Source organism: Berghia stephanieae, chromosome 6 (genome assembly GCF_034508935.2).
Source record: "Berghia stephanieae isolate SIO BIC M18660-M18661 chromosome 6, UCSD_Bste_1.3, whole genome shotgun sequence".
Classification (NCBI taxonomy): Eukaryota; Metazoa; Mollusca; class Gastropoda; order Nudibranchia; family Aeolidiidae; genus Berghia; species Berghia stephanieae.
In genome coordinates, this window is record NC_088365.1 from 21,174,035 (window position 1) to 21,193,328 (window position 19,294).

The window sequence follows — 19,294 nt, forward strand, 5'->3', positions numbered from 1 at the left end:
CATTACCCCCCCCCCCTCCCCTCCTCCCCGAAACTGTAACCCCTCAAAGAACTTCAAAATCATCGGGCTTTGATTTGTACTTTGTGTGGCTTAGCCTTCTGACCGGTAGGTCTCTGGTTTGAAACCCGCTCTGGACGGTGCAAAGTTGAATCTTTGGGAAAGGCTCTTTATTCACATTCTCTCACCGCACTCAGACGTAAAGAGTACCTGGTCGGTTACAGCGCTGTCTCTAAAATACAATATCACCTTACCGACGTCATGGAATCAAGGAAACCTTTTTATGGCTCAAAATTAGAAGATTTCGATATCGCCGATACCTGGAGAAAGGAATGGACTGACTGCCCGCCAAAGGGTAGCGCAATAATCAACGACCTCTCTATTCAACCACTGCCGGGATTCCACGAGCTGACAAGAAAGCAGTGGGTACATGCAAACCGGATCAGATTCCGACAAGGCAGGACAGCGTCAAACCTGTACCGCTGGGGTTACCGAGATTCGCCCAAGTGCACAGCATGTGGTGGTGCCAAACAAGATAATATGGACCACTTGGTCCTGCACTGCCCGTCCACAGCCGTGCCAGGGGGCTATGATGCCGTCCATCAAGGAGGACAAAAATACCTGGAATGGAGTGAAATGGTTCACTTGGAGGTGTAACCATAAGAAACTACTACTGACGTCATGTCTCGTCCTACATGGTAAGTGCTGCTGTTGCTCTTGAAACCCCTCGTAAGGTGCTTTGGGCAGATTTTGTAGATATTTATCTATACATTGTATACTTTTTTTTCAAAGCAGATCACAATAAATCGATTTTAACATCATTTAGAAGGAGTGAAGTAGACGTCATATAAAATTTACAGGTAGCCTACGGTAATGGTGATGATGATGATGATGATGATGATGATGATGATGATGATGATGATGATGATGATGATGATGATGATTAAAAAATTAAAGAAAAAATAAAGAAAGTTGTTTTATTTTATTCCATGCATGCACATCGATAAGTTAACATAACCAATAACAATAACAACAGCAACAACAACAATAAAAGAAATTAACAAAACGAAAAAAAAACACACAAAATAATAACATCAACAACAACATCAACAACAACAACAACAACTACAACTTCAACAACACAAACAAACAAATAAATTTTAAAAAAACCCCAGAAAAACAAAACAAAACAAAACAAAACAAAAAACACAAGATGAGTCGACAAACCTATATGAAAAGGTGAATTATTTTTTTAACGTCATAACAAGCAAGGTCAGAGGTCAATAAATTTATTGTTGTTGACTGACTTGGCCCTCCGCCCTCCACTGTGACTGATGCGACCCAGCAGTTGACACTATTTAAGTCTTACAATTCGGAACTCTAAGGTTAAAAAGGAGACAAAAACAACACTAACTCCCGTAACCATTTATTTACGCAAATCTGCAAATCATGGTGGCTATAGAGGTAGGCACTTGAACTTGAACTAGAACTGTATTGCTCTTCTCTGCTGACCCCTCACCCCACCCACACACACCGGTACCGGTGACAGCTTCTACTTCTACTCTGACTCTACTTCTAGTGACTAGAGTGTGTGATGGTTCACATACATTCCAATTCCAACTATCATGTTATGAGGACCGATCCCTTCGTCAAATATTTAAACCGATCGAAGCTTTTGTGCACCGTTTTACTCTTATTTCAAGCCGTGTCACAATACCAATGTAGTGTACTTAGCGCCAGTGACAGTGACTCAACTGTCTCTGCGTCTAGATAGATAGAGATAGATTATAGATAGTAAATAGATAGATAGTAGCACAGTTTGTTAAGTTACACATTAGGCTGCGGCTATTGGACTATTCATAATTCGGACTGAGTCTGAATAGTCTCTCCATGAAAATAATAACAAGATTTGAAAAAGCTTGAAGGGTTCGTATATGGTGTTGATTGACTCAATGTAATTAATGTGCATTTTCATCAGGAAATAACAACGGAGAATGCAATCTATAATAAAGAAAACCCCTGCAGAAATCAATGGAAAATGACCTGAGTATTTATTGATAGAAGCTAAACTTCAAGAAGCAAATTAAAGATGTTCAATCTAAGCTAGTAAACATCGATTTGTGAAAGAATTTCAAGATCTGAAAACAAAACACATGACTACCATCTACAAGACTATGGTTAGATCAAAGCTGGAATATGCTAACTGCATATGGTATCCGAAGTTTGAGGGAGACAAAGACTGTTTGGAAAGAGTGCAAAGGAGAGCAACAAAACTTATCACACACCTGAAAGACAAAACATACTGTGAGAGATTGAAAGAATTAAATCTCCCGACCTTAGATTACAGGAGAAGAAGGGGAGATATGATCCAAACATATAAAATAGTAAAGGGAATAGACAGGGTAGAGGCAGGATTCCTTAAACCAAACAAGAACATTCAGACACGAGGAAACAGCAAGAAACTGAAAAAAGAACGTTTTAAAACAAATGAAAGAAGGAACTTTTTTTCATCTAGAATTGTAAATAACTGGAATAAACTACAAGAAACCACAGTATCAGCAAAAAATTTGAATAAATTCAAAGCAGAGTTGGAGATAAGCAACACCCTAGGAAACAAGTTCAATTATAAAAATTGGTCCAATCATTAATAGATGAGGAGGAGCGAAGGAGACTACACCAAGTCTAAAAGCTCTATACAGAGGTATCCAGGTATAACAATGATATAGATAGTATGCGCTTGGCTAAGAAGCTCATAACAATAACATTGCCATCCGGAAGTATAACGGACCAACACACAAAACTGTGTGTATCCATGAACGTTTATAGATAGAATGCTCTTGGCCAAGGAGTTCACAACATTGCCATCCGGAAGTATAACGGACCAACACACAAACTCTGTGTAACCATGAACTTTTATAGTCTGGTGAATACAGTTTAGTGAGAACAACTCACAAACGCGGATGGCAAAAACAATAACAAAGGCATGAGTGACGTCATCTGCATTATACTATCTATAGATAGTAACTATATTGTTTTGTATTGGTTGTTGATCTGCACCCAAAGTAATTTTCTTCATCATTTTTCATTCAATTATTATAACACGTTTTGTAATAATTTCAATGTTCTCATAAATAGAAAATCTAAAAAAATAATAATTGCCTTTGTCATTTATAACAGTACTTATGTCAGGCTCATCAATTCAAGGTAAATATAAGACAGTTCACTTTAGTCTTTGCAAGATCAAGAGGACATCTCTTCCGAAAAAAAAAAAGAAAACAAATAAATGTTGGAAAAATAAAAGATTTTCTTTTGCTATAACTTAGTTGACTAAACAGTGTTTGACAAGAATGTAAGATAAGCCTCCAGAAAACTCACTTGAATGATTAATCCTAATTGAGACATTTCCTTTTTGTACATTCAATCTTTTCATTTCATATTCCAGATTGATGAAATTGCATCCCTGTTTCGTCAAGCTGCTGCGTTCCCTGCAGTCAGTGAAGGGAGTTTATCTCAGAATGGCACACTCTTGACAATCCATTCAAAGTGGTCACAAAAGGACATTGAACGCAAAGAAAAAGTTAGCTTTAAGAGATCACATATCCTTGAATTGGCTCATGGATCGGTTTTGTCCCAATCAGATCCACAGGAAATCAGTAATGAGTGAGTGATAGCTGCTTAAAGAATTTCATCACCAAGATAGTTAACATATATATATATTTATGAGTGTTGGTGGGTACTCGTAGGTACGAAAGTGCTCGATAATGATGGTTGAGCTAGTATAAAATATATATTGTCACTCACATTATATGGCCGAGACGTTCGTTTCTGTGGGTTTATTCCATGTCCTCAGTCGGCGACTGAGGACGTGGAATAAACCCACAGAAATGAACATCTCAGCAAAATAATGTGAGTGACAATTTATATTTGATTTTATATTTTATATACATATATATATATATATATATATATATTATATATATATATATATATATTATATATATATATATATATATATATATATATATATATATATATATAAATATAAATATAAATATATACTTCAAGATTTGCCAGTCAGTATAAAATTACTTAATTTAGATAAAACATTTCTCTCCGAAATATGCAAATATATCTACAAGTAAACTTACAAAAATATTTTTTTAAAAATTAAACTAAAAGTTGCATCAGCTATTCAAAATGTTTAATCTCATGTTTTTTTTAAACAGTCAAAGAATAAGGAATGGCATATTTTAAGTAGTACGACAGATCTTGAATTGTGCAATGACATTCATGGCCTTTTTCCCTCCACTAAAGTGGTCCATCCCGCATGTTACGACTTTAATTGATAATTGAACCTTTTTTCTTGTAATGAAAATATACTTTTTTTTACTTGATGAAACTATGCAGTGTCAGAATGAACCTTATGCAGAAAATGAACAATTAGTCAAAACGGTCAAAATTTGAAAGTCTATTCTTTCGTTTTTATTATTATAGGCATTAATTCTAACATTTAAATTTTGAAAGTAAAACTTGAAATTCAATTTGAAGCAACATGTTCCCCCTAACATAATACCATTTTGAGGTGACTTGTCACATATAAAAACAGTGTTATTATTTCTGGGATAATATATGAAAAAAAAAGGTTACATGAATGCAAAACTAAAAAGTACATTAATTTGTTTTACGCAGAGATGCCCAACAATGAAGTAGGATGAAAATGTGCACAATGTGAACAAATCTTCCTGTATAACTACACATACTGGTGCTCCTCAAGGTTGTGTATTGTCCCCTGTATTATTCACAATATACACGAATGACTGTAGAAGTCAAAACCTGAGTGTACCTTTAATAAAGTTTGCAGATGACACGCTCTTCAAGGCCTCATTACAAATGGCAACGAAGTGGCTTATAGGCAAGAAATTGATAGATTTGTGTCTTGGTGTGATGCCCACCACCTAGAGCTTAACACAAGCAAGACAAAGGAGCTAGTGATTGACTTTAGGAGAGTGAAGGAACCGATAGAACCGTTAAAATTAAAGGACCAATTCGTCCAGCGAGTTCCTCACTACAAATACCTTGGTGTAACGATTGATGACAGGCTCAAGTGGGATGAACACTTGAAAATAATTAGGCATAAGATGTGCAGACGTACATATTTTTTATCAAAACTCTCTCAGTTTAGAATAGATAAAACTCTCTGCACATTATTTTATAGAGCAGTAATCGAAAGTGTTTTGTCATTTTGTATAACAGCTTGGGGAGGCAATTGCTTAGCAGTGGAAAGGAACAAAATAAATTCAAATATTAAAAAATCCATTTAACGCTATATAAATGATGTTGACGATGTAGATCTTTTATACGAGAAATTTTGTATAAATAAAATAACTAATATATTAAATGACCAGTATCATCCACTAAGACCATCAATTATTATGTCAGAAAGAAGTGGTCGCCCTTTCTCTCTTTCAACGAAAACAGAGAGACACCGAAAATCTTTTCTGCCGTCCAGTATTAGGCTTTATAACAACAAGCAATAATCATTTTATATAATTATTTCTCATTTTTACTTTTAAAAATATAAATATTAATTTATTAATTTATTTGTTTTACAATCTTTTCAATTTTCAATTTATAGTGACAGTTTTAACTATTATACAGTGTTGAAATTATTCATATCATAAAGTGCAGCTCTGGTTATAGAGCTGCTCCTTTTTTTATATATATACATCCTATTTCTATTGTATTTTTATCTTATTGTGTAAATTATAACACGTCTGTACAAAAAAATTTCCTTTTTGGGATGCAATAAAGTATTATTATTATTATTATTATTATATTATTATACCCATTGCATTTATTTGATTAACATTAACATGGAAATATTTCATAAACCTGCTATGACAAATACAACCGTAGTCATATTACTATGTATCATTTCACATATAAAGCTCTCTTTGCTTTATCTCTGCATATTCTGATGGTCCGCATGGTCATCGTATTTTAGATCTTTGAATCTCCTCAGCTTTCTTTGTTTTCATATACACTATCCTTTCTGAGAGATTTCATATGACATTACAATTTCACGTCAACCAAAAATGAAAGAAAATTACAAATAAAAATGAAATCATCTAAAAAAAAAAAAGAAGATAAGAATATTCTTCCTCGACTAGAAATTGATCCTCAAACATCATTTACCCTTCTTGTAAACTTGAGCTTTTTATATAGTGCAATATCCACTAAACGTGCTCAAAGCGCTTTACAAGGGGTCCCTGGCAAACAGCAACACATAACATGTAGAACGAGACATGACGCCTCTCAAGTGATATTACAAATTTTTGGGACAGAGACAATGCTGTTAACGGCCAGGTACTAATTTTACACCTGAGTATGGTGAGAGAATGTCAGTAAAGAGCCTTCTCCAAGGACTAAATATTCCTATTTTACATCAGTGCCAGCTCTAAAATCTTTTACCGTCATTTATGATCAATGGTGCTTTTTGGTGTTATCGAAGTTGTCAAGTTTGATATAATTAATTTCACACATGGAGAATTATAACTCTTGTGTCAGCATTGTTAACTTTTATGGTAATAGTGATAGATTTTTAACTCTATGTAATTTATACTTTTTTATTGACTAGAATCTGGAGCAAGCCTTCTCCATCAGGAAATTTTAGAGCTGTTGTCAAGTCCGGGAAGGACAAGAAAAACGAAGACAATCAATATTTAGAGGTTGTATTTTTTTTATAACTCTGTAATAATTAAAAATAGATTCTGTATGGCACATCTGTAGATTTCAAGCCTTTTAAAAGTCTTCATGCATATGGGCATGACAATTATGAATGTCTGCATTTTATTTTGTCAAAGAAAAAAACATCATTATTTGTAAAATGTATCAGCCTGTTTTAGATTATCTGTTCCTTATTTTGGTGAATTTTAATACGTTTTATATAGCAATGACTATCCCGCACAAATCTTTGGGCCTCTTTTTCGCTCACGAAGTGCCCAAGTTCGCGACAAAATATGGCCGTTTCGAATATGCTATTTAAAAAAAATAATTACGACGCTGTTTATCGATGACTATGACTGAAAGTTGGCACATAGTTAGAAAAAAGGTCATTTTAGATTATGTCAAGCGACAAAACTCGTGCGATTACCAGAAGACCGTTAAAAATAGATTTTTACTCTTTGGAGTAAAATATTTCTAAAACTACCGGGCGTGTAAGTTTTGTCGCTGACAAGGTAATACATGAACATTTCCTTCTTTTTGGTTGTAAAATTTCATATGAATATGACGAGTACTTTTCTCGTATTTTACAAAACACCATCCTAATTTGCTCTTCATTCGTAAAAGACTTTGCCATTTTGCCCCCTACAGTCCGAATCACAAGTTCAAAACGATTTGGCACCAAACTGACGGCTGGGCGCGTCGTGGCAAAGCGGTTTCTGATTGGTTGACCTCGTTTTAAAGTTCATGACTAGTCAAAATGTCTGCCCGGTCTCACTGGCAGAGGGCTGTTTATCGTCTGCCATTGCGTTTGGGTTCAATAAACAGCTGATAATTTGACTGTTTAATCTACAAGAATTTAAAGTTTTCGATTGCAATATGATCTACAATCTCAGCATGGGTTTAATTATTGTGTTCCAAGTCACATTCCATCAGTAACCTTTGTCCCCTTGTCCAATTCTCTTTTTCCTTCTATATTCTTTCTTTGGTACCAATCTCTCCCCCCCTCCTCCTCTCTCTCTCTCTCTCTTTCTCTCTCTCTCCCTCTCTCTCTCTCTCTCCCCTCTCTCTCTCTCTCTCTCTCTCTCTCTTCTCCTCTCCTCTCTCTCTCTCTCTCTCTCTCTCTCTCTCTCTTTCTCTCTCTCTCTCTCTCTCTCTCTCTGTGTGTGTGTGTGTGTGTGTGTGTGTGTGTGTGTGTTATATATCATCCAGCTCTAAAATTGTATGTTAGAACTCTTCTAATATTTTCATCATTTTCTCTATCAAATTTGCCAAAAAAATTGCCAAATTTCAATCTTTTAATCCACTTATTAATCAAGATACAACCAAAGGTCGAAAAAGCGTCCCATATTTTCGCGTTTTTTTCCTCTTTGCGGGTCATCCAAATAAATGACACCTTTGAAACTGCATAACTTGTTTATTTATGAATGGATTTTCAAAATTCAAAAACATTATTATTCAGTGGAGATAGGGCTTTGATTTCAGACAAAAATTTTCTTCAAAAAGAGAAAAAAACATTTTTCATAGTCACTGCTATTTTATACTAAATGTATATTTTGCCAAGCACATTTCCATAGTTTAGTCATGTTAAGTCACATATCATATTTAATAACATTGTTAAACTTTGATATTAACTATATGGATGGAAATAATTGGTTCAATTTTATTGTATTTTTAAAACAGATTTACGACAACATCAAGAAGTTGAAGACAATTGATATTTTAGCCCTTGAAAAACATGGAAAAATTGTAGGAGACGATGGTAAATAAAATTATGAGCAGAATTGTTGTCGTCCAAAGGCCAAACGATCTATCTATTTGAGGAAAATGAAAAGGAAACTATGCGTTCACTGGTCTTAAAGTGTATTTATATGGGTTTAACAAGTAAAAAAAGTACCATTGTGCTGTAGCTACACTACTCTCTATTTGACATAAGATGGATAGTGGTTGGAATAGTGCAATTTTAGCATCAGAATTCTTTCAGATATTCGCTTTGCTTTGGACGGCAGTCAGAGGAGTCTGTTATTAATGAATTTCATAGTTTGAAACAATCTGTGAACTCAAAAGTTATACTGGAAAAATTCATTTCAGCTCTTTGTTATTGCAATCACATTTTTTTTTTTTACACTTGATTTTGAAAATGATTGAGAGGTCGTTTTTTTTGTTTTTGTTTTAAAAAGTAAAAACAAAAAGTTTTCATTAAATTTTTAAAAATAAAATCAAATTATCATCACAATGATGTCATTATATATGTGACCCCTCGTCTCAAAACAGTATTACGTCGGGATGGACCAGATACTAAAAAGTCAAATTATAGTTAAACTGGTCACTCCGATGAAACCTTGGAATTCAGCACTGTAAAATATGATATTTCATCCCCTCTATAAAGCATAAAATCTCAACTTAAGCATGATATTTCTGGCTACAAATTCCATTTTCAGCATCTTAATCATTCCGATGTAATACCGTTTTGAGACGAGAGGTTACATATGAATAATAAATAAAAAGTATCTCCTTTTTGTTTGGTGTTTTTTTTTGTGAAAATTATACAGGTCAGTTCGGTACGTTTGAATGGTCATGTTCAGAAGAACAGTTGTTGTACGTAGCAGAAAAAAAGAAGCCAAAGACATCCAATTTTTTTGATACAAAAGGAAATAAAGGGGATGGAGATGGTCACAAGAAGGATAGCGATGAGGAAATTAAAAAGGTACGTACAGTTATTTAGAGTAGAAATCAGTAGTGTTAGAAGACAGCATGGCTCAGTCGAAGGCTCTTTGCCACCTGTCCCTCTATGTGGCTTTCAGTAAGTCATCTCGCTCTATCTTTGTGAACTACATGCACATGCATATTGAAATAGACGTCTATTCATTCGCTGTTGAGGAGCCAGGAAGAGATTTTGAGATATTGCTGAATGTTGCTTTATCCATTAAGTTATAGATCCCCCCCCCCCCTCTCTCTCTCTCTCTCTCTCTCTCTTTCTCTCTCTCTCTCTTCTCCTCTCTCTCTCTCTCCCCCTCTCCCTCCTTCCCCCTTTCTCATTCCTCTTTCCCTCCTCTTTCCTCTCTTCCGTTCTTCCTCTCCTCTTCTTCTCCCCTCTTATTTTTTCTTCTACCTTTCTCACTTTTTTTCTTTTCCTTTCTACTTCCCTCCTTCTTCCCCTCTCCTCTTTTTTTTTTCTTTTTCTGACTTAATCTGTTACGCCACTCTCTCCTCATTTCTCACTCTGTCCCTCTATTTCTTTCTCGTCTCTCCTCTATCTTGTGACTACCATTCCTCGCATCTTCTCTCCTTTCTTCGTTCTATCCTACCATCAACTCCTTCTATCTGTCTTTCGTGTTTCATTCATCTTGTATAGAACCCAAAACATCCTACGTCATCTCTCTTCTCTCACATTATTTGATCTTCTACATTCCCTAATTCACCCATTACGTATCAGTTACATTTTCCGTTTCGACTTCGCGAAATTTCGTCCAACTTATTTACATACATTTCTCATTTTTTTTTTTTACTAATGATACGGCGCATTATGTTTTTTTATTGTCTCTACAAAGCATACATTTCTCCGATAAGTTTTGTTCACCTTAAATCAACTATTTCATTCGTCTGTATGTTTCATTCATCGTGTAAAGGGAACCCAAAACATCAAGTATCTGTCTTCGCTAATAATGAAGCTACAATTCAATACGTATCGTTATTTTTCCTTCGAGTTCAGCAGCAACATTCATATTTCATCAAGGACAAGCATTTTATAGTCTGTTTAATGTTACAGAATCTGGAAAGAAATCTGGCTCCTTGGATTTAAAGGATTGCTTCTTTTTTTTTCTTTTTTTTTTCCTTTTCCTTTTCTTTCTTTCTTTCTTTCTTCCTTTCTTTCTTTCTTTATTTTTGATAATTTTTAGAATACAAATAGAAGACAAATGTGATTTCAACCAGCATTAAATTAAAAAAGTGATTGGCTTTTTTCGAGATTTTGCAAGATTATTCTTATTTTCTTTTCCGATTTTTAGGGTCTTGAAAATGAATACAGAGAGAGTTGGGGAGAGCAGTTGGTGGAGAGACACCATCCAATTATTTGTATTATTAATGTGAAAACAGCAGATATAACCTTGTTGGAAAATGTGCCGGATTCTTTGTCTTCTGGTCAGGTAAGACCTGTTTCATTTACTCTCTCGAGTTCATATAGAACAAATTTGTTAGATTTTCAATGAGGGTGAACTCGAGTGAGTTAATAATAATAAGACAAATTGTAAGGATGTCTATACTATATGGGGTGTCGCTTGCAATTAGTAGAGCATTCCAGTCAAAAAAGCAAGGGGACATTGTTCAAATCCGCATAGAGTGGGGGGGGGGGGTTCGACCTGAGATAATCATGACTGTGAGTGTGGTGAGGACAAATTGTTATGCCAAAGCCTTCACTTTGATTTTATCTATTTCTGTCACACTTCAGGTGCTCTTGAAAAGATAGTGTGGCTCAGTGGTACGGTCTTTGCTTCGTACCTGAAAGGTAACGAGTTCAATCACCAGCCGCGCTGTGTGGCCTTGAGCAAGTCACCTCGCCCTAGCTCACTTTGCGGCGCTGCACTGCGGCTGATGCCTGGGTTATTCCAGTCTTCCCTTGGAATAGACCCTAAAGAAAAATTTCCCCATGGGGATGAATATAAGAAATTTTTTTTTTTGTTTAAATTAACTTATCATTAATTAATTTATGTATCATTATGACTGTAACAAGAGATGAAGTGAATAGGAAAGTGCCAGAAGACAATAAAGAATAAATTTTTTTATTCTCTATTGTCTTCTGGCACTTTCCTACTCACTTCATCTCTTGTTGTAAAATTTCTTTGGTTTCCATCATTATTGTGTCGTCACTTCAGGCTATGTGGTCTCCTGATGATGCCGGTGTTGTCTTTTGTGCTTGGGACCATGAACCCTATCGCCTGGGATTGAAGCATTGTTGCCAGAGAAAGTAGGTGTTGAATGTACTCTTTGTTTAACAGCCAATGAGCGCAAAACAAAACCATTTTAAAGTTGTGTGGTCATAAGATGTGTTTAACCCTCTCCTTACCGACCATTTTCAGAATTTTCCCCAATACACCCAACACAAAAATAGATTTTTCTTACTCAAACAGGAACGTATAACATAATATTAGTAAACAAATTGATCTCTACAAAAAGTTTCAAAGATCATTTATAGCGATAACAAATTTCAAAAATTTAAATTTTGTGATACAAATTGAAATCAGAATGAGAAATTATTGGTTTTATCGTAACGAATGTGACGATTTTCCTATGGTTGGTAAGAAAAGGGTTAAAAAGAAAATATAAAAGAAATGTGATTGGAAATAAAGGATATTTGGAGTTAAAGTAAAATTAAGCTTTTTTAAATTGATCTTTTTATAAAGCGCAATATCCACTAAATGTGCTCAAAGCGCTTTACAAGTTGTCCCAGGTCAACAGAAGCATTTAACATGTAGTACGGGACATGACGCCTTTTAGGCATTATTACAATTTTTTTCAGACAGAGATAATGCTGTTAACAGCCAGGTACTCATTTTACACCTGAGTACAGTGAGAGAATGTGAGTAAAGAGCCTTTTCCAAGGACTCAACTATGCGCCGAGTAAGGTTCGAACCCAGGACCTTCTGATCAGAAAGCGAGTGTCATACCACAAGACCACATAGCCGCACGTAAATACGTAAATAAATAAAGTATTAAGTGTACTTATTGCTAGTACAAGTCGATGTAATATGAAAATTGTTTCCTTCCATCCTTTTTATGTGAATCCTCTCACGAAACAAGTATGATGAGACAGGAATAGCAACACTGAATATGAAAAGAAAACGTTGGTGTCCATAGGAATTAATGGGTATTTATATAGAAGTATGAGGAATTGAATAGGCATTTATATAGAAGTTCGTAAAGTAAAAATAAAAGATAATTGCTATATCCTACACTTAAAAAAAGAAAAGAATTTGGTTTCTTTATTTAGAATAAAGAAATATTAGTGCAGAGAAAGATGACAACCTCATTTCCGTTTTTTAACTCTCTCAATATTTTATATCTACAGGGGTGGGTTGTATTTTTATGACTTAGAGAAGGGCTCCATTGGTAAGTGACGATTTTATAAATCATTTTAAATGTTGATTATTCATTCTATCATCGGAGAATACTAGAAAGTGAATGGTTTTATAATAGATTGATGGATTTATACAGAACAATAATTTCAATATGCGAGTTACCATCCCTTTTTATTGTTTAAATTTGACATAAAGGCTCAGACAAAATTATTGAACTCTATATAAAAACAAACAAATAGTCTTGAACCATAGCCATTGATCCAGGAAGTCATAAATATGACGGCAGCATATGACACTCGCTTTTGGATCGGAAGGTTATGGGTTCGAGTCTCACTCGGCGCATAGTTGAGTCCTTGGAAAAGGCTCTTTACTCACATTCTCTCACTGTACTCTGGTGTAAAATGAGGACCTGGCCGTCAACAGCTTGTCTCTGTCGAAAAAATTGTAATATCGCCCAACAGGCGTCATGTCTTGTTCTACATGTTACTTGTTGCCCTTTGTAAAGCGTTTTGAGCACATTGAGTGGATATTGCGCTATATAAAAGCTCAATTAAAAAAAAATTATTATAAATAAATCTCATAGATGTCATTGAGAGCTGTATATAGTTTGTTCCTATATAATATGAAAATATGAAATGTTATCATCAACTGATATTTGTAATGTTTGTTTATGTCTGCTATTTTTTGGGGGTTTAAAAAAAAAAAAATTGACTTCTATTTCTGTTCTCAGAGCTTCTCAGTGCTGAGGGTAGAGCTGTGAGATTTCCTAGATTCAGTCCGGACATGAGTCGACTGATTTATCTGGACACACCAGTTGGGGGCGGCCATCATCAATGTTCTCGTCTTCTCATGGTTAGATGCTATTGTTGTTGTTGCATTGATGATTTTGTTGTTTTAGGTGTTGAATGTACTCTTTGTTTAAACAGCCAATGAACGCAAAACAAAACCATTTTAAAGTTGTGTGGACATAAGATGTGTTAAAAAAGAAAATATAAGAAATGGGATTTAAAATAAAGGAAATTTGAGGGTGAAAGTAAAATTGAGCTTTTTTTTTTTGTGTGTGTTTTCTTTTGTTTGTTTGACTGTATTATGTCACTGTCAGAACATAAAGACACAAATCTGGCTTTTGCTTCAAAGTTTCAAATATCTAATTTAGGAACGTGTTTAATACATTTTATTTCAAAGATTCCATTAAAATTATATATAAAGTCACAAGGAAAATTTTGTGATAAGCGAGTCAGATTCGATCCAATCATTTTTTAAATATAAAAGCATTACTTTATCTTCTGCTGCTGCTGTTTGTTGCTCTCACTCTCCTCCCACCCCCCCCCCCCCCCCCCCCCCCTCCCTGCCAAAAAAAAATGATGATCCTTGCTGTTATTTATTTATTTATTTATTTTTTTTTCATCCCTAGATGGATTGGGCATCGAAGAATGTGAAAGTTGTGGTTGATATCGTCAAACATGCATCGGGTAACTATTTATAGTTAAATTTGCTGAATTCATCTCCTTTGTTTGCCACATTTTTCTGATGTTGTTTGATTAATGGCAGCGTTTAAAAAAAAACAAAAACCCAACTATTTGGGTGAATAAATTTGAAGTGTAATTTAAGATCAGAGGTTAATATTTTGATTGTACTAAAAGCAAATCCCTTGTTATTTTTTATAATGTTCCACCATTTGATACTATCCATTATTCTTATAAATCAAAGCAATTAATTGCAAAGATGACACTTTTGTTTATTATTTTTGAAAATTAGCTATTTTACAATGTACAGGAATTCATACCATGTCATAATTTGCATAAAGCTTTAGCAGAGCTTACGTGCTATCCTTTAAATACTATTTTTTTAAAGTTCGGACTAGAGGCCAGAGGTATGGTCTATCTCAATTTTTCAAATTAATATATAAAGTGTCGTTATTGGTTCTTGGTTCCATATTTTTACATTTTTGTACATTTGCATATATATGTATACATTGTTGCCATAGATTCTCAACTTTGTGTTTATACATTTTTGTGCATGCCACGTCTGTAAACGAATTTCTATTTTTTTGGATGAATAAAGTAATATTATTATTATCATTATTATTATTATTATTATTATTATTATTATTATTATTATTATTATTATTATTATTATTATTATATTATTATTATTAATATTATTATTATTATTATTATTATTATTATTATTATTATTATTATTATTATTATTTATTATTATTATTATTATTATTAAATGGGTTGCTAGTATACTCATGATTCTTTCTACATTATTTGACAGATCCATTTACCATCACAGTGTGATGGAAAAAAAATATAAAGAGGCAGAGAGGGGTATTTAACAAAAAAGAAGAAAAAAGTGGACCAGGTTTTGAATTCTATTTTTTATTTATGGGGTAAATGCCTTTCACACTGAATTAGTTGGACCCCAATCAATTTAGATGAAGTAAAGTTTCACCTACGTACTTTATCATGATTGTCATTGACTTATATAGTAATCACACCGATGTTCCTTGATGACTGAATCTTGCTTTACAGCTACATCATTCCAGGGAATCTTCACAGCTGCTGTACCCAGAAACATCTGGTTTGAAGATAATATTCATCTCTCCTTTTCAACTGCTTGGAGGAGTAACACTGTGGGTCATTAACAATATTTTCCTTGTACTGTGTAAACAAGTAGTTTACATTTTATATATATATATATATATATATATATATATATATATATATATATAATATATATATATTGTCGCCATAGATTCTCAACTTTGTGTTTATACATTTTTATGCATGCCACGTCTGTAAATGAATTTCCATTTTTTAAAAAATGAATAAAGTATATACTATTATTATTTTTTTCAGTACAAATTAGAAAATCTGGAGTTTACAGATCTGATTTCTGTTGAACTCACCTTTATTAAGGTATTGAAAATGTTGCAAGTGCTGTAAATCTCTGAAAGCAAAATGAATAAAAAAAAGCATCTATAGTATTAGAAATATTATGTGTCAACCACCTTTGTTCTTTTTAATTTTTATTTTATTTTGATATTTGTCCATTATTTATCTATCTCTTCATGTACCCTTATCTACATTCTCAGACAGCCATCATCGTCAACACGAATACTGGTCACATCAAAAGTCTTTCCCATGGTGAGCTTTTATTTTTTTCTCAAATTCCTTTTTTTTTATTCTTTAAACATTTGAAGATTTCCTAAAGTCTGAAATGATGAGAGAACTTTTAAATTGTGAAACCAGGATTCTGTAATTCACTTAACACTAACTTCGACTATCTCGGTACAGTTTCCACAAATGTATGTTGATTTTATAGCTTCAACGTTATACATGAGCTGAAAGTTATTTTGATGATTTGTATGCTGTATCATATCAAGGCGACGACACTATTCAAGTAACTTATTCCAGAACATTCATTAGAGACCTGCTCTTTACCAAAGAAAAAAACTTCACTTGAAACTTTCTTTTTCATGGTAAAATGACTTGAAAGGGTAAAAGTATTTATAGTCTGATTGTAAAATAAAATGATTGACAAAGATAGTCATTCAAAATGCTGAAAGATAATTAAAGATGTTATGTGTTTTTTAATTTGTAGGAAAAATTTATGTTATATTCCATTGGTAATTTGTCTTTCTTTTTTTTGTTTTTTTATTCATCTTCATAAAATGGAAGGCAAGAATATGTCAGTGCTGAGTGTCAACAAGAAGAATGTTCTTATGTCATGTTCTTCCATGACAACCCCAAACTATTTGGTAAGTTTTAATTTGAGTGTGTTTCATCATTTTGTTCTTCTTTGCATGTACCAGCTAAGCAAAACAGTTCCACTTGATGTGCTCGAAAAAGGAAGAAAAAGTAAAGAGCTGAACAACGTTTGTTTTGTTTTGTTTTTTGCAGGTTTTTTTTTTTTTGTTTTTTTTGTTTTTTTTACTGTTTTTTTGTTTTTGTTTTTGTTTGTTTGTTTATTTTGGGGTGTTTTTTTATTTTTTTTTTTTGGGGGGGGGGGGTAATCAATTTGACTTTATAGCATAATTGTTTTCATCTGATTCATCCTGACCTTATACCAGATTGATGATGTGTGTTACAAATGGAAAAAAAAATAACGAGAAGTGTTGAATTGTAAGCTTCAATGAGATATCTCATTTTATTCATTGTTTTATTCATTATGTTTTGTTAATAAAGGGGGAATCCCGAAACATCCACAGTATCTGTCTTTGTCTAATAAATTGAAGCTTACAATTCAATACTTATCGTTATTTTTTCCTTCGAGCTTCAAGCAGCAACATTTTCATTATGTTACAAATGTTAAAGTATATCAAAAAATTGATCAGATGTCATTGATGCAGTGTGATTTATTTCAATCTTTAGGTCATAAATTTTTTAAAAAAACAGATGATCCCAATGTGCATCAGAAATGCAAGTAATTTCTCATTGATCACGTGATCAAGGCCTCTCGTTACCTTGTCTTTGAATACTTTTAATGTACTTAGTGAACACTTCATAGGGTGATACCTACTGTTATCCTTCAGATCCATAAAAAAAACAAAAAACTTGAGTTTTTATATAGTGCAATATCCACTAAACGTGCTCAAAGCGCTTTACAAAGGATCCCTGACCAACAGCAACACGTAACAAGTAAAACGAGACATGATGCCTGTTAGGCAATATTATAATTTTTTTCGGACAGTGACAAAACTGTTAACGGCCAGGTACTCATTTTACACCTCAGTACGGTGAGAGAATGTGAGTAAAGTGCCTTTTCCAAGGACCCAACTATGCGCCGAGCAAGACTCGAACGCAGGACATTCTGATCCAAAAGCGAGTGTCATACCACAAGACCACATAGCTGCACATAAGACCCATGGAGTAGAAGTTTATCTCAATTTTTGTAGCATTTGTGGCAACTGATTGTAGAAATACTTTGCAGACATTTGGCTAAGACACTGGGGTATTACAAAGTACTTTAAGTCAGATCTAAAATACTCGGGTACCTAAACACTACTGGGTCCAAAATAACCCCCAATAAATTAATAGAAATAAAATAATAAACAAAGATATTTCTCCTTATCAAGTATTAGAAGAGATAGGGAAATCTTTTAAAAATAACAATCCTATAAAATGTCAATATTTTGAAAATGGAGAAGATATTCAGACACAGGAACTATTACAAGAACAAAATCAATTATTCAAAAACTTACTTAATACCCCCAAACAAAACCCAACTGGAACTGGAATTATTGCCAGTTCCCTCCCTTTGCTTGAGGGATAAGTGCTCTGCCAATTAGTTACGGAAATCCCCTGAAACATAAATATTAATAATGATAATATAGGTGTGATAAAAAATTAAAAAAATAAGAATTGAGCTTTTATATAGCGCAATATCCACTAAACGTGCTCAAAGCGCTTTACAAGGGATCCCTGGCCAACAGCAACACTTAACAATGTAGGACGGGACATGACGCCTGTTAGGCGATATTATAATTTTTTCTGACAGGTCCTCATTTTACACCTGAGTATGGTGAGATAGCGTGAGTAAAGAGACTTTTCCAAGGACTCAACTATGTGCCAAACGGGGCTCGAACTCAGGAACTTCTGATCCGAAAGCAAGTGTCATACCACATAGCTGCACGTGATAGTATGCCAGTTTGCGGTGAAAAAAAAATCGGATCCGTGCAACATGCGATCAAAGGACTGGGTGGACACTTTCATGAGAAAATAGATACCCAAGAGAAATGTGCATTCAGGTGATGATGAGTACTTTTGTGGAAATAACCGCAATTCTTTTATATTTTACACAGGTCTTGACACAACTTGGGGACATAGGGAACCCGGAAACAGCCAAATTGATACACCCCGATGGAACACCAGACAATCTAGACTGGTTATTGTCGTGGGAGCTGTTGACTCACAAACCAACTGCAGACAGAGTCAGTCCTGTGAATGGTGGGGGTTAATTATTATGCCAGATTTATTTTCACATTCCCATCTCCATCTCATTGATGTCATCATCATGATTATCATTATCTTCTTCTTCCTCTTCCTCCTCCTCCTCATCATCATCACTCACTCACTCATTCAATCCTCTCTGCTGTTCTTGGGCCTTTCCCAGCATGGGTTGTGATCTGCAGGCTGAGGCCCTTTACTCTCAGCTCTCTATGTACATTTCTTCTCCAAGTTTTTTTAGGTCTGCCTCGATTCCTTTTTCCTTGTGGAGTTCAGCGTGACGTTGTTCTCAGGATGCAAACTGCTGGCACTCTGCAGACATGACAGAGCCACGTCCATCATTGTCATCATTTTTACCATCATCTTTGTCAACATAATTTTTACCATCATCTTTGTCAACATCATTTTTACCATCATCTTTGTAAACGTCATTTTTACCATAATCTTTGTCAACGCCATTTTTACCATCATCTTTGTCAACATCATTTTTACCATCATCTTTTGTCAACGCCATTTTTACCATCATCTTTGTCAACATCATTT

The 19,294-nt window shown here is 34.2% G+C and overlaps 1 protein-coding gene across 3 annotated transcripts in view; it reads left to right on the forward strand.

Annotated features, from left to right (window-relative positions):
* The first annotated feature begins 1,279 nt into the window (after positions 1-1,279).
* Positions 1,280-19,294, forward strand: part of LOC144974661 (acylamino-acid-releasing enzyme-like) — a 39,188-nt gene continuing 21,173 nt past the window's right edge. For 2 of the 3 annotated variants that reach the window (XR_013645791.1, XM_078917747.1), the window contains exons 1-14: positions 1,306-1,461; positions 3,440-3,657; positions 6,635-6,725; positions 8,404-8,482; positions 9,273-9,427; positions 10,728-10,865; positions 11,592-11,683; positions 12,785-12,825; positions 13,525-13,646; positions 14,209-14,266; positions 15,335-15,435; positions 15,898-15,949; positions 16,484-16,563; positions 18,607-18,751. Coding sequence is in view for 2 of the 3 variants with exons in the window: in XM_078917747.1 (XP_078773873.1) it covers positions 1,447-1,461; positions 3,440-3,657; positions 6,635-6,725; positions 8,404-8,482; positions 9,273-9,427; positions 10,728-10,865; positions 11,592-11,683; positions 12,785-12,825; positions 13,525-13,646; positions 14,209-14,266; positions 15,335-15,435; positions 15,898-15,949; positions 16,484-16,563; positions 18,607-18,751 (1,387 nt within the window). In the remaining variant the exon portion in view is untranslated. Of the gene's footprint in view, positions 1,462-3,439; positions 3,658-6,634; positions 6,726-8,403; positions 8,483-9,272; positions 9,428-10,727; positions 10,866-11,591; positions 11,684-12,784; positions 12,826-13,524; positions 13,647-14,208; positions 14,267-15,334; positions 15,436-15,897; positions 15,950-16,483; positions 16,564-18,606; positions 18,752-19,294 lie in introns of all 3 variants that reach the window. The other variant, XM_078917746.1, reaches the window with a different exon arrangement.